The following is a 16,111-nucleotide window of genomic DNA, read 5'->3' as shown; positions in this document are numbered from 1 at the left end:
CTCCGCTTCCCCGGGCCCCGCTCCCCTTCCCCGGGCGGCCGCGGCACGGTGCGCTCGGTGCCGTTGCTGCCGCTGACACGGCGCCGTCCCGCCCCGCTCCACCCCCTCCGCCGGAGAGCCGGCGCGGCGGGCGGGGTGGGGGGGCCGAAGAGGAGCGTGGCTTCGCCTGCCTTTCCTTGGCCCCCCCCTCCCTCCCTTCCCGCCCCTCCCGCCCCTCCCGCCTCCCCTCCCGCGGCCAATCGGCGCGGAGGGAAGCGCTCGTGCCGCTGACGCCCCCGAGGGAGCCCCCCTTTTAAAATAAAGCGGCGGTGGTGCGGCGGGACGAGGTGGGTGTGTGCTGGCCTTGCTGGGTCTCGCACGCCGGCGGGCGGACAGAGGGCAGGGCGCCGCAGGATGCCCGTAGCCTCCGCAGCCAGGGGCTGAAGGGGGGTAGGGGACGAGAGGTGGCGAGGAGGAAGGCGGGAGCGGCGGCGCCTGGAGGGTCTCCGCGCCCGCTCCGAGGATGGCGCCGGTGAGCGAGCAGCTGGAGCCGCAGGACGCGGGGGGAAACCCCGCCGCCACGACCCCCCTGCCCGGCCCGCCGGGCGGTCGAGGAGCCGCGGCGGGCGAACGGCGGCGAGTGGTGTCCCGGGAGCGGCGAGAGCGGGGCCCAGCCCCGGGCGGTGGCGGAGGCCCCGGGAGCGCGGGCTGCTCCGGGAGCGCTGCGGCGCCGGAGCCCCCCGAGGGCGGCTGGGGCTGGGTGGTGATGCTGGCCGCCATGTGGTGCAACGGCGCCGTCTTCGGCATTCAGAACTCATGCGGGGTCCTCTTCGTCTCCATGCTCCGGCTCTTCGGCAGCAGCGAGGACAAGCAGCTGGTCTTCAAAACAGGTGAGGGGCGGCCGGGGAAGTAGCCCGGGCGCCGAAGGTGTCCCGGCCGGGGCCTCTCGCTGCCGGCGGTGCCTCTCCGTCAGCCCCCGAGCCTCGGGGGCCGCAGGAGCGAGACCCCTCTGGAGGGCCGGGTCAGAGCCTGCCCCTCCGCTGCATGTGGGGGCTGTGCTGGGGCGCTCGGGAATACCCCCCGATGGCAAGGGGAGCTCCCCTCGCCTCCCTGGCCCCCGGGGCAGCGACCTCCTGGGGTACGGGGAGAGGAGCAGGTGTGCTCTCGCTTCTGCCACAGATGGATCTTTAGGCATCTGCCGTCCTGCATTATGGGTTATAATGCACACTCCTGGTCGCAGAAACCTTCATTTCCCCTCCCCCCGTTAGCCTAAAGGGGGTATAGTGACACTTAAAATATATCAAGAATGGGCTTGATATATTGCATTTTGATGTGCAGATTTACTGCTGCAACCAGTGTCACAAAACTCACCAGTGAGGTTAATGATATTTATTACACTTTAAAGACATTGACAGTACTCTCACACGTTACTGATCTAAAGCACTTTCGACACATAAGATTCAAGTAGTTAAAAGGTAAGCATACATTCTGTTTTATTTTATGTATGTTTTCTGTGGAAAGTGTCTTGTGTTCTGACTTTCTAAGTTGAGGAAATGCAGTTTTTGGCTCTTGGAGTAATAACAAAGTTAACAGAATTATAATTTATTATAGTAAATTAAAATTATAATTTATTATAGTAAACAATAAAGTTGACTTACATAATAATTTAACACGAAGCTATCCTTTAAAATGAAATATTGAAAAATAAACACTGTCTTTTAATGTCTTTTTTCCTTTCTCAAAAAAGCGTGTTCCAGCTATGTAGCCTTGCAGAGGTGTAAGCCTTCTAGAAAACTTTCTGAGTACCCAGTGGGCGTTACAGACCTTTTGAAATTCATGGCTTCCTTAATACTTGCATAAGAGCACCTAAAGTTGAGATGCTAAGACAAAGAAGTTAATTTTCCTCCTGCAGCCTAATAACTATTTTTGTCTGAAGTAGAAAACCAGGGCAGGTGTTTAGACTGAAGTAGGAAAGCTGAAAAGCTGTGGTGGAGCATTAAGTGATGTTCTCTCTGGCATTTGAACAGTTTGCAGTAATATACAAGGTGTATTCCCCAGCGTTCTTGAACTAGGAAGATGGGAAGCCGCATCTGCGCATCAGGTTGGGCAGTGCCTGTTTCTCAGAAGGGAAATGCACCAGAAGTAGGTGCCTAGGCTCATTAGCCTACACAGGAGAAGAACGAGATTCAGAGAAGGTGCTGTGAACATCTACATACTGACCTGGGAGCACCTGGCCAGCCAGAAATGCAGAAGCAAGTGGGTGGCTCTGCCTCTTCATTGTACAGAGGTGTAATTGCTTTTTCTGAGGATGTGGTTCTGTAGTAATAGTCTCTTAAAAATTATTGTCTTGTACTTAAAAAGAAAAGCCTTTAGGTACTAGTGCAGTAGTCAAAATAATCAACAAGAGAAAAATTGAAATTATCTCCTACCTTCCAGAAGGGTAGTTGCACCACTGGTGTTTGAGTGAGGTGAGATTGTGGGTGTGTTCCACCCATGTTTTTAAAAATTTGCCTAACTGCAGGAAAGAATGGGGAGGGGGGAAAAAAATGGAACCTGGCTATAGAGCCCAGTTGTTTTGCATCCTGCTTAGAAGAGCAGGAAGGGTTCTGAGTGCTGGATGCAGCCACCACCTCCCGTATTGCTTTTTAAGTCATTTGAGGGGAAAAAAAAAGCTACAGCTTCACTTTGTTTCACTTTGTTTTGCTTTATCAGATGTACTCTGGTTTGGGTAATGCAGAAAGCGCTAATTTTGCTTTTTTTTTAAAATCCAAATGGGTTCAAATTAGGGGAAATACTGCAAGATAGCTGCCTTGACTAGATTACTTATGTGCATGTGAAGGAGGACTGCAAATACAGAAAGTCGCCTGTAAACAAAAGCACAGCAGATAAAAATGTACCTTTCCTTTTAATACCTGAAAGTGCCTTGATGAGTTTGGGGTACTGTAAGGGCTAAGCAACAGGTCTCAAGCACAACTTTTTGCTTCTTAGCGTTGAGCCTCATTTGCCCAGAAACTTGTGGAGATAAGACCAAATGTGAGCTGAACTAAACAAATTATACAATACTTATGTTGCCATAAAGGAGAGCTATGATCAGGAATGGCAAATTGCACTTAAAATAGCTCTTATTGAACACTGATGGATTAACTGGCATTGCTGTAGGAAGAAACAGAATGACTGAAGGGAAAAGTCACTATGACTTTAGTGTTAGAAAAAACTAACCTGATCATTCTCATGGTATTGATTCAAATACTTAATCTGCTGAGTCTCTTGTGTTTGGACTGATTGCAACTCAAACCTGGCAGTGGTAACTGAGTTAAGTTTAATGAATTGAAAAACTGGAATTTGTAACGAAAGTTTTCTTGCTGTGTGGCTTTGCTTTGGAAAGCAAAGTTTAATAGTCTAATCCTTCTGGAAAAAAAGATTTCTTTAATATCTGAAATGCTGATTTTTTGAGAGGCATGAGCATTCTGGGTAATTTCTTTAAGGACCCCAGGTGTCTGTGGAATTTTGCAGTTGATCCACAGTACCAAAGAATTCAGGTCTGTTTGTGGTTCTTTAGTTTGTTGGTTTTTTTTTTACTATGGGATTACTTAGCTGTTGGCTAAAGCATATATGTTGCTGGAAGATTTTGTGTGCCTGCTCTTTTGGGACCAGTCAATAGTTGTCTCTTGCCTGGTGTTCTTCCCAAAAAGAGGAATTAAGTAGGTTATAATACATGCTGATTTTGGTATCTCTTAATAACATCTTGTAATATCTTAAAAGTCAATGCAAGGCAAAATGGGAGGGCCCTAAGTATCATAGTCTGTGCTATTTTTGTTAGTGTTAGTAGATGGGTGGGTATTTATCAATGTGAAAGGCAAAAAGGGAGGAAGCAGAATGGAGGAAACTGTAGTGAAGAAGTGACTCTACCTTGCAGATGAGGAGTGGAAGGGAGCAAAAGTACAGGCGAGGTAGCAAGGCTGTTTCCAGCATGCAGCATCAGGACTTCATAAGTAAGATAAAGGACTATAATTAACATTGTTGCAGGATTTAGGAGTATTAATTGCAAAACTTGTGGGTCATAGAGGGTTCAAAAATGCCTTCAAGGGACACCTTTTTATGAAAAAAATTTGAACATAACTAGTACACAGTATTTTGGTATTTATATTAGCAAAAATTGAATTTCTTTGCTTATGTAGTGCACTATATAAGCAATTCCATTGTTTCCTTGTGTAGCCATTTTTTGTTCAAAAACTAATGGATGCACAACTGCAGAAGAGGAAAACTCCGTAGTATAAGTATAAAACTTCTAGAAAGGTGTGCCTGAAGTCTCAGGAAACACTCTGTTCATTGTTTATAGTTCATTGTTTGAGGAACAAGTTGGGTGGAAAAAAACAATGGCAATGAAATACAGGAGGCTCGTGGTCCTTGGAAATAGGGCAGACCTAGCTGGCCTCCAGTGTTCAAATGCAATTGTAGTCTGATCACCATTGAAGGGAAAGGATTTGATCCTCAGACCAGTCCAGAGTCTGGCAGGAAGAGCACTTGGTTCCTTTCCCTATTGGAGTTGTTGTTGGAAGGAGCACTGAGCCAGTCCTGTTGTTATCTCAGAGATTTGTGTGTGAGCCCCATCTAATCCCATGTTGTGCTGTCTTGATAGGTGCCTCTACTATATATTTTATGTGCATATATATCCATGCTTGTTTTCAAAAGGAAAATGAATACTGTGATACTAGTGGAAACAGAGGTAAAAGTGGTAGCTTTCATTAAAAAAAAAAGATAAAATTACTAGTTCCACTACTTTAATTGCTCCTTGTTCTTTGATTTGCAATGCTGACTCTGTAACTCCACTGGATTACTCTCTCGTGTACAAGTATCACCTGCACAGGGAGTGTGTACTGCTGTTAGAGTTCTGCATCCACGTGTTTGCTTTGTTAGCCAGTGTTCCTAGAAGACACCGCCTCACCTTGCCTGGACTGGTTATCTGTGTGCACAATTGTATGCCTCTCCCTGGGTTTGGCTCTCTAAGGTGCAGCCTTTGGTGACATATCTGGATATCAGGATGATTGATTGACTGGCTGAGCACTGTTGGCAGCATCGGGACTCTTGGACCTGGATTGCTGAGGGTCTGATAAGGCAGGGAGGGGAATTCCGATTTTACTTTCATATTCAGGCTGTAATTCAGATACTGAGAAGATAATGTTGAATGACTACAAAGATCTACAAGGTTTGAGAACACATGAACTGCTGCCTTGTACGGTATCTAAATTTTTCTGAGCAGGGCTGGCTTTTTAATTTCACAGGACAGTTTGACATTTTCCTTTACTCTTTTGAATCTTTTGATATCTTCCCAAGTTTTCCTTCAGGGATAAAGACCATCAGCAATTTTGATATAATTCAAGTCCTTGTTGTGCAGGTGTCCTTCAGAACCACACTTATGTTTCGAAGTCTGTGGGCTGCTGTATCCAGTAAATTGGGAACCTTGGCAAGCTGGAACTGTGTCACATGGCTTATGAGAGAGCAACTGACTTTTCTTTCTAAGAAGTAGCAAGTCAAATTTGGAACACAGAAGTTACCAGAGTACACAAGTATAATTTGTGTGAGATACAAGGAATTATACTGTATAACACCTCGGTCAGTGAGGATTGCATTGCAATGGAAGATGTAGTTCCATAAAAAGCTGGACTTCAGTTTTGAACAAAAAAATGGCTACACAAGGAAACAATGGAACTGCTTATATAGTGCACTACATTATTATCAGTGCTGCTGTAGTCTGCTTTCCTTCCCATGTTTGTGTGGCTATTGAAATCAGAGCGGGAACCAGCAGTGAGTTCTAACCTGATGTGTAAGCAATGATTCATTTTATTCAGCTGCAGTCATTTTTGTACCCCTTTGACCTGGCTTTGTGATTATAAATACGTATGCAAATGAAGATTCTGTAGTAGTTGATATCATGATATGACTGGGTCAAACTGGAAAGTTGAAGGCAATTTCTGTGGTATGCTGTCTTTGTTTAGAGCAGAATGATTAATACCACTACTGTTTATGCATACACGCATGCACATGTCTTCATGCATCCAGCTCTGGAGCGTTTATCTTGTAGTGTTGATAACTAGTTTGCAGAGTGATTATTTGGGTTGTCTTTGTTTTTTCTTATGTTGGATTTCACATTGGTTAGATTCTTCCTGAATTAGATTAACCTGAAAAAATCAGCTTTGTTAGGGAGAATAATTTTCCTAATGTGTCTGAAAGCTAGTTAGTTACCAGTTAATTTTTGTGGGTTTCTTTGGAGGCAGTACTTGAATCTCATAGGGATGAAACATCCCTATAAAGATGATTGGCAGTTGTCACCACTCTGCATTAAATTCACATGCCTCAAGTTGTGAGCTCTGGTGTGCTGCGTGCCAGACAAAACCATATTCTCTAAAATCTCCTTCATACAAATCCATTGAAATACTAAGTTTTACTGTACTTTATTCATGATAATTTTGTTGCATGTGAAATACCTTTCATACTCCTAATGTTATTTCTTTGCCAAGGTCTCTGTTGCTCTAGCTGTCTGTAATGTAGAGAAGAAAGGTACTGTGTCATGTTGCAAAATGAGGCTTTGCTGTTTTCTGGAATGAATGATGCACTCCGATATTGTGCTATTTTTCATTATTTACATAACATAATATTTTTCTTGCTGCTTATTATTAGTACCTGCAGTCAGTGAAGCTTAGTTGACTTTGAAGTTTTCCAGTGTGTATTACTCCTTGTTCTTCAACTTTTTGTTTAATTGGTCCCTGTAGTCTGTTCAATGTCATCTTACTCATCCATTTTTTGGCTACCATTCTTTGAGGTTTCTCAGATCCCCTCCTCATTTTTGAGTTGCTCTAAATAACTGCTGTCTAAAGGGGAAGTTAGCAAAATGTGTATGTTTATTAATAAACCTTTTTCTTAGGCTTAGCAAGGTGTACATATGCTTAGTGTTTGCCTATCCATAAACATGATTTCATTTTTCAACAGTCTGCTTGCCTCCAGATACTTCCAGTTTCCTCATAATGTTCAGTCTCTTTTATCATGATTTCTTTAGCCTCCTGAAAGGAGCATTATTAAAGGCCATCTTGAAGTGTTATTGATCTCTCTTTCCATTATTGAGTTACTAGTCTTGTATGAAGCAATGTAGTAGACTGTTCTTAAACTATTATAGCATAATATGTCTGTTTACTCTTTTAGCCAGTCTGAGTTAATTAGGGATAATAACAAACTGGTTAATGTAGCCTTTACTTGGAGCAATATCTACTAGAGTGGGCTTCTGAGGACCTTGCCCAGTTGAGTTTTGACTGTCTGCAAGGATGGACACTCCAGAGCCTCTGGAGTGCCAATGTTTGACTACTCTGAGCAAAGAAGATTTTTCTTACCTCTAAATGGAATTTTCCCTATTTGAATTTGTCCATTGCCTCTTGCTTCTCGTCAGAATATCACTGAGAAGAGTTTGGCTCAGTGTCTTTTCACATCCTTTCATTGGGTATTTGTGCATGTGAAGATTGCCCCCTCCAGCCTTTCCTGCTTGAACCTAACCAACACCACCTCTCTCAGCCTGTTACTGTGTGTCAGATGCTCCAGTTCCTTTCTATTTGCTGCCCTTTGCTGGATTCACAGTAGTAATCAGGCTGCCTGCTCCACCTTTGGCATCTTTGGTGTGTCAGGCTTTTGATGCCTGAAGGTCTCAGAGAAGGTGAAGTCAATCCTTTGTCGCCTCCAGTGTTGTGCATTGTGCTGACCCCCTCCCACATTTCCCTCACCTGGTAACACAAATACTGCACCAGCACACACCTCCACAGGCATCTGAGTGCCTGCTGCCTGCCACACTGTTTTAATAGAGTTCTACACATCAAAGATCACACTTTGAAATGAGAGAAATAGTCAGAAAATTCTGACTTACATTGCTGTGTATTGCTAAGGCAAGTACGGATTTTCAATAAACATTGAGCTATAATGCTCAGCAAGTAATTACCCAGTTTGAAATTGCTTTTGCTCTGTGAACTCCAGGGAAGGAGAGGCACTGATTACTTGCATCCAAGCTAATGTAGCACTCATAGTATAACTGCTTGATTTTAGCATAGTCCTTGTGTGAAGGAATGATATAGGTTCTTTCTTATATCTTCCAAAGACTTTTTTTTTATTCTTTCATTTTGTGAACAAACCATGCAGCCTCAGTCCACTGTAAATATGGCACATATTCAAGCTTCAGCAAATATGTACAGAAAGGATAATTCTATGAGAAAACATTCCCTTGTGATCTTACACTATCTGTTTTAGTTCCAGAAATCTAATTCATTACAATAACAGCAGCTCTGTTTTAGATCTTGCCTTTAATTTTCATGGGAACTGGATAGGAATGACTGGTTCTAATAGCTAAGTTAATACCAGCCCTTTAGTGCGGATGGGACCAATTTAAAAATGATCAGTGCTGGTTTGTTCCCACACACAGGAAGGGATTACTGGGATGTTGAGCCCAGCCTCTTTGTTATCAGCAGCAGGTCTGTAATCCCATGGAACATGGTCTCACTTAGGTGGTAGGGACTTGTACTTAGACTGGAAGTTGTAAAGCAATTTTCTTGCTGTGTTTTTGCTGAGTAAGCAGAAGTAGTGAAATCTTTGGCTGTTTATCTTCTGCAGTGTGCTTTGTCCAGTAGAGCTGTACTTTATGTATACCTTCCAAGTACCACAACAGGGTTTTTTCTTTTGCATTTTTAAGAACATATATTGGGGGAATAATAACTAATTTAAAACATACTAACTATTAATTTCTCTTAGTCTCTAGCTGTTGTCCTCTTGGAAATTATTTGTAAAATGTGCAGTAAAGATTGTCTTCTGGCTCCTGATCTGGATTTAGCCATTTTTCAAGATGCTTCAGTAAAAATATTACAGATAGAAAATGCATTGGGTAAATAAAGAAGTCTTCTAGTTTACAATAAAGATGTATGTTGATATATATTGGTACCATCATATAATTTTAGCTGTATTTTATCAGTGCTGTAACTGAACAAGGATAAAACACTAAGATATAATGTTGTAAATAAACTGTGATCTTCTAAGGTTTTGCAGTCTAGAATGAATGAACAATCCTTTCTCTTGGACCAAAACATAACTTTCATAGTGGCAAGTTCATTATAATAGACCAGGAACAGTGTTCTTGTGTACCAGATAGGGAAGTTTCTGTTCTGCAGAAAGAAAAACCCCAAAACCCCTGCTTTACTTCACAACATCAAAAGAGATTGTTCTAATTCAAGATGTCCTAGTTTTAGCACTTTCTATATTGCATTGAAAGCTTAAGAATCAAAGAATTCAAGAGAAGGTTAGTGTTCATTTCCAAGTGATCTTGAGTGAGTGTTGAGATGGGCTGAATCTTTGGAGACTTTTGTCTGTGCTGTCTCTGGTATCAGCACTCTAAACCTGCCTGTTGTCCTTGGACTGACTTCTGTGACTTTGCCTTGTTTGTTTTCTGTACCCAGGCATGTACTAGCCATGTGTCTCTTAAGGAGCTACTTAGGCTGCTCTAGGTTAGAGTCTGGATAGCAGCTAAGCCACATACAGAGTGAACACTTGAACAACAAGAATATTAGTGTAAAAACAAGATTTGGTTTGTCCAAGGAGGCCCGTAGCTCTTGTCCAAAGAGTTGGAAGCACTGTGTGTGCTTGGGGTACACAGCCCCTTTCTAGGACAGTAACTTGATCCTGTGTTGTAACTGAACATGCTGGGATTGTTCCAATCTCAGTGGGATCCACAGGTCAGACTGAGCCTGTTGTTAGTGTGCTCCAGTTTGGTGTGTATTGTAGTACTGTAGTAGTTCCAAAGTGGTTGGAACTGGCTGATGACATCTGCTTCTATACAATGCTGCTTGTTTTTGAGAGGAAGTAAGGTGTGGTAGTGCTGCTTTACCTAAAGATGCTGTTAACCTCAAAGCACGCGAGATTGAAACTGAGGGCCTGAACTGTGGTGCATATTTGGACATGACGCTGATATCTGTCATGGTTCAGAGTAACGGCCTTATCAAAAAGTTCATTTAGTATTGCTAGATAATATTTTTTTCAAATCTTGAATGTACTATTTTCATGATGACTTTTGGATTCTTCTTCAATTTGTCTGTGGAAATACTGCCTGTGGCCACTTGAGTTTACTGGATTAAGTTGTTGTGTGTGTGACAAAACTGAAGGTGTGTACTTTAAAGAAAGCCTTAATGATCTTGGCACACAAAAGGGAATTTGAAGTTGCCCTTTGTTCTTTTATAACTTCAAGTAATTTCCTACCTTTGAAATATTTATGTAGCTTAGGCTCTTCAAAACCCATCATTGCATTCCAGACTTGAAAGAAATTGGAACTCTCAGTTTATAATTTCTGCCACAGCTGGCTACTGGCAGTGATCTAGAAAATTAAATCAACACTAGGAAGTTTTCTGGAAGTTAAATGTGCAAGCCTGGGATGTATTTTCTAATCCTATCAGAGTAACCCCATTTTTTTATAAATTGGAGCATGAAGCATTTTTACACCTCTGTATGCATCAAGGTATTTTGTTCATAGTGCAGCAGTTTAATGGATACTTAGTTTCATGCAGTGAAATCATTGACCCTTGAAGGTGTGGGGGGGGAAACTGGGACAGAATTGGGTAAATTACTGGAAAGGCTGGAGTAGAACTGCACAAAATTGGTATGGACAATGTTAGTCTTTGTATGCAGTCAGAAGTTTAGTCAGCGTGACCCAGCTCTGGTGTTCTGACTTTTTTTTACTTTTTCTGATATTAGGCAAGGAAAATAGTATGTTGCATGCAATTTACACTACCTCATGCAGCAGTATTGATCTTCTGTATATGTGGTTTAAGGCATTTAACTTAATGTATGTTATGTGATACAGGTTCAGTCTCTGCGCTGAGGTTGTGCCAAGAATTATATACTGTATTAACTTTTTTGGCTGACAATATCGTATTTCAGCAGTTAGTAAAAATATTTTTAAATATTTTGTAGATAATTTAACTGTATTTATTAAGGATAATTGTATTGGGAAAATACAGGTAGAGAAAGACATCCTACAAACTACTCTGCTGCTTGTTTTTTGGGATACTGTCTGAGTAATTGAGATTTCTTTTCTGTTTTATGTGGTATCCCACTTACCAGTATTCCAGGTGCATATTTTCCTGATCAGAGTAGGTAAGAGAAGTGCTATAAACAGTAAACTTCAAAGCCAGGTAAAAAATTTTATCATGTCTTTAAAACCGCCTCCATCTGGACCTAAGTGGTTGTTCTGGAGTTTCAAACAAAAAGGATGTGGGTTCTTAATGTGACAGCATTCCTCTAGGTTTCAAATTAAGGATCAGGATGGAAAACATAGAAACTTAAAACTTGTAGCAAATTTTCATATTGAAATTATGTTGTTTTCTGAAGGTGATAAATCTTAGCATTTCTCATAGCTTCCTGTTTATAAGCAGTGTAAATTCTCTGGAAACAGTGTTTACTGTGCAGAAGATGGGGATAATATGAACAATATTCTTAAAAAGAAAAGATGATCATTGTTTTTATCAAGACATTGCTTTAAAAAAGAGGGTTAGGGCTCTGCTTTTCTTGATCTTTTGCAGCGCTCTATAGAGTGCTCCATGAACTGTTCTGGAATTCCTCTTCAACACGCTATTTGTTTTTTTGGAAGAGAGTAATTTCTGTTATTGAGATACCACAACTTGGTCCCGATGGCTTAAAACCTGCTTACTACCTTTCATTTGTGTGTTAAACTAAAATCTGAAGTAGAGGAGGCTCAGTGGACTCTAAAAGATAACTAGGAGTGGTCATACTTAGAAGTGGGTAACAGTAAGGTGGACAAGGTGACCCCAAGAAATCACACCATGTACCTGAGAGCATTATCCAAACGCTTCTTGAACTCTGTCAGGCTGGTGCTGTGACCACTTCCATGGGGAGCCTGTGCCAGTGCCCAGCCACCCTGTGGGTGAAGAACCTTTTCCTAATATTCAACCTAATCCTCCCCTGACACAACTTCAGGCCATTCCCTTGGCTCCTGTCACTGGTCACCACAGAAGAGATCAGTGTCTGCCTTTCCTCTTCCCCTCATGAGGAGGTTGTAGACTGCCATGAGGTCTCCCCTCAGTCTCCTTCAGGATGAACAAAGTGACCTCAGTCCCTCCTCATATGGCTTCCCCTCTAGACTCTCCACCATCTTTGTGTCCCTCCTTTGGATGCTCTCTAACACTTTATACCCTTCTTATATTGTATCACTCAAAGCTGCACTCAGAACTTGGGGTGAGGCTGCCCCAGTGCAGAGCAAAGTGGGAAAATCACTTCTCTTGGCTGGCTGGTGATGCTGTTCCTGATGCACCCCAGGATATGATTTGCCTTTCAGTTTATAAGCTCTGCTTTTTATGAACTTTAAATTTCATGACAGAAAAATCACAAGGGCTATGAATTAACTTTTTCTCTCAGGCTCCCTATATCCTTATTGCCAGTACTACCACCTATCTTTTGTGCAAAACTCATAGCTTGGGAGTGGTGAATTAATTTTAAGGTGATCTTGCCACCAACTGTGGAATTATATAATGAATAAAGTCCTTTTCTCTTGAATAAGTGCCTGTAGTGGCCAGCCTTTTAGTGAAGTGTTGAGTGTAGCTTTGTGTAAAACAGACATCAATTGAGTCATAGACTAAGAGGTGGTTAAAGAATGGCTTAGCAATGTTTACACAAAGATAGTGAAATGAGTGGAGTTCAGGACTAGTATAAATGCAGAGGAAGGAAAAAGGAGCCTCCACTTATTGTTAGGGCTGGTGAAGAAGAGATCAAAGGTATCTGCTTCTTTTAAAAGTGGGACATCTTGTTAAGCCACACTCCAGTGAGAATGCTGCATCCACAGACTTGTTTGTTCATATAAGTGCTTGTGTTCCAAGCTGCTTCTGGTTACAGCTATGCTTTGCTGTTGGCATTGTTTGCTTTAGCAGTTACTTTTTGTCTTTAGCTGCCTCTCCATTTTTATGAAGTAATTTCATTATCGTAAGGCATTTTCCTGTGTGTGATTGTTTTAGCTTAGATGGGCATAGCTTCTGTGAAATTCTGTAAGTAATGAATTTCAGTTTAGTGTAAGACAAGGATATCACAAATGTTTTGTGAGGGAAGACAGTATCATAGGCTTTTAGAGTCAGTCTGTTCATATGCTTGTCTCCAATTTAAGAAGAGTTTCAAGTATTATAGTTACGTTTTTACCCTCAGTAGTTATATCTGGCATGTGTTAAAATAATAAATGGGTAAACTATATATAGTTGTTCCCCTCCCTTACCTTTTTTCCTGTTTTTATCTGGGTCACTATGGGAATGCTGAAGCAGATGTGATGGTTGGAGGGTTTTTTTATGTTCTGAAAGGTGTGATATGGACTGAGGTGAGATGCAGCCTTCCTAAATGGCACTGGTCCCAGTCATTCAGTCATGCTTAACATCACACTGTACCAGTAATGCGCATTTTGCTTTCATTGGGGTTTTTTTTCTTTAGCTTTGTTCTGCGTGTCTGTTTTGCTGCACTGGTATGTTGGGTGACATTTTCAGACAGTGATGCAAAATGTGAGACTGGTGTTACACCTGGAGAAAACTGGCAAGGTATGGAATTCAACTGGCAAATTATAGTAGATAGAGGTCTGTTGAGTACATTTAGTGGTTTGTGGAGAGTTACTCAGCTGGGCAGATGCAGACTTTAACTTTAGGGTGGGCTGAAAGTCTGCAGTTAACCTAAGCTGTGCTGACTAGGTCTCCATTGCCTCTAGTGGGAGCTTTGACTCCTCACTAACACAGGCATCTACACTCGGGTGCTTTCACATGGAAGTTGAGTCCTGTAGAACACCAGAAAGTACTGTCATACCCTTATGAATATGTGATACATCTTCGTGGTCTTTGCTCTGACTAACGGTATCCACAATGACGTACACACCAGTCCATGCTAGTTAGAGGTCACATTTACAAACCTGGTTAGTTGGATATTTAGAGGGGTTATTGCCAAAGTTATCTTTCTTTTGAAGGTTTATCAGAGCCTGATAGGATCGATACAGAAAGCTATGCCCTGTGGAACTCTTTGATGCTCTGATCTTGCATGTAGTCAGTAATTTAGCTCTATTTGCTGAAGAGTCTTCCATGTGACTGTGTATGAGCTTCAGCTTCTAATTGCTCTAGAATTTACTTCATGCCATATGGAAAACAGGCTGATGCTGACTTCATGGCCAACACTTTTGAATGATTCTGAAAGGTAAATTCATCTTGTACTTGGAACGCTTAAATTCATTTATATAATTCCCACCAGTTAGACTGTAATTATAGGTGCTGGATTTGTTTCAGCTGTTTCCAAATATGAGGCAGTTATAGGCAGCTTTTCCAGGTATGATTGAGGCTAGTGGTTTGATGAGCAAAGTTATGCTACAAAGAAGAAAAAAAAAATCAGTGTGTAAACATCAAAAAAGTTGAAGTATTTTACCAACCAGCATTGGTAGACTTGTAAAGCTTGTTCTTGGAGGCAAGATAGAGCTGCTTGGTGTGTCCCCCCCCAGCTGCCTTTTAACCTTTTTGTTTCCAGTTTTGATCTTGGCAGGGTTATAGAGCTGCTGGCATACATAGATGCCAGCCAGTTATGTCCTGTCTCTGGGAGAGGGAATTCATGCTGAGTCCCACATTTGGTGGATGTTGGAAACTGCAAATTGCTTCCTCTCTGAAGCAGTGCATTGCTTCTCTGAAATTTGTCACGGCAGGAACTAATGCTTTGCCAAAGTATCTGAGAGATGCCAGTTGGTACCTGCCATTCAATTTTTTTTTTTTTTTTTTTTTAAATGTTGGCTGGGCTAATATGCTATTTGAGACTTTTGTTCTTGCATTAATTACATCTCAGGAGGATAACCAAATACTTGCAAATTAAATTTGGAGTGTTTTTTAGGAGGAAGCTGTCTAATAGGTAAATTATCTAACTAGGACTTAGCTGGATATATCCAAGTACAAGTGGAATTGCTCTGGTAATGTTTTCTTATTCTAAGGAAACTGCTTAAGACCACCTTGCAGCAGTTAAAACTTGGAAGTATTTAGCTATAACAAGAAATTTGTAGTTACTTTTACTTTATGTTGGTATTAGAGGTTATATAGAACAATAGAAAAACTGAGTCTGAAAGTCTAGACAATTATGTATGCTCATCTCTTGGTGTAAAAAGCCCTGGTAATGATCACATTGGTACTCACATATATATGCTCAATATATATTATATATGAAAATGTTTCTATTTTGTTTTTATCATTTATTTAACTTGAATATTCTCTTGAGTGTTTTGGGGGGGTCTTGTTTGGCTTGGTTGGTTTTTGGGGTTTTGTTTTGTTTGGTTTGTTCTGTAATGCTTTTAGTGTCTCTGGAAATAGACCAGTTGCTATGAAAACAGTTGAGAATAGCATGCTGCCTGGTTTTGGCTTAAATAGGTGTAGGTAACCAGTGGCACTGCTGGGAAGCTGCATGGAAATGAAGAGCCACTTCCTTCTTTTCCTAACAGTTACTGTCTGTATATGGGCAGTATCTGGAAAGGTCAGTGCTGCTCTGTTAGAAAATGGCTTGAAGAATATTTTAGTTTTTTCCTTTCTGAAATGGATCCCTTTTCCCCTTAATGTTATGTAGACAATTAATCTCAAGATTTTGCTGTGCTGTTGATCTTCAGCAGCAAATTGTCAGGTCTCTGAGTTCCTGTGCATATCAGCTCTTGATACTTTACTGATTTGAATTTCCAAGGTGAAGCACTGGTTTCTACAGTTTGTTTACAGCTGTCTGCTTTTCTGAGCTCTCAAACCAGAGGACAAATGCAGGAAAATGGAAATGCTCTTCTGTTATTTCAATAGTTTTAGTACTCTTACTACACTTACTTTTACATTCCTTTCATTAAATGAGGTAAGATGCTCTCCACTTTTGACTGGAAAGAGGGAAATGTAGAAGTAACACTTAATCCAATTAATGTATTTTCCTGCTCTGATTCATTGTGATGACTTTGAGCACCTGGTGGTAACTGAGCATGAGCTGCTTAAAGTCACAGAAACCCAATTCCCATTATTTCTGCTCATTGAAGGGAATAAATGAATTACCAGACACTAATCTTTGGATAATTGCTTGCTGA

At 41.5% G+C, this 16,111-nt stretch overlaps 1 protein-coding gene across 1 annotated transcript in view; it reads left to right on the top strand.

The window, feature by feature from the left end:
• Nucleotides 1–502: 502 nt before the first annotated feature.
• The window catches only part of SLC16A10 (solute carrier family 16 member 10), a 69,438-nt gene continuing 53,829 nt past the window's right edge, over nucleotides 503–16,111 (top strand). Inside the window, 3 exon segments of the mRNA XM_039569674.1 lie at nucleotides 503–583; nucleotides 585–681; nucleotides 684–869. Of these exon segments, the coding sequence (XP_039425608.1) occupies nucleotides 503–583; nucleotides 585–681; nucleotides 684–869 (364 nt within the window).

This window comes from Corvus cornix, chromosome 3 (genome assembly GCF_000738735.6).
Source record: "Corvus cornix cornix isolate S_Up_H32 chromosome 3, ASM73873v5, whole genome shotgun sequence".
Lineage (NCBI taxonomy): Eukaryota > Metazoa > Chordata > Aves > Passeriformes > Corvidae > Corvus > Corvus cornix.
Note: the sequence above shows the minus strand (reverse complement) of the source record. Positions and strands in the feature narration are given on the sequence as shown.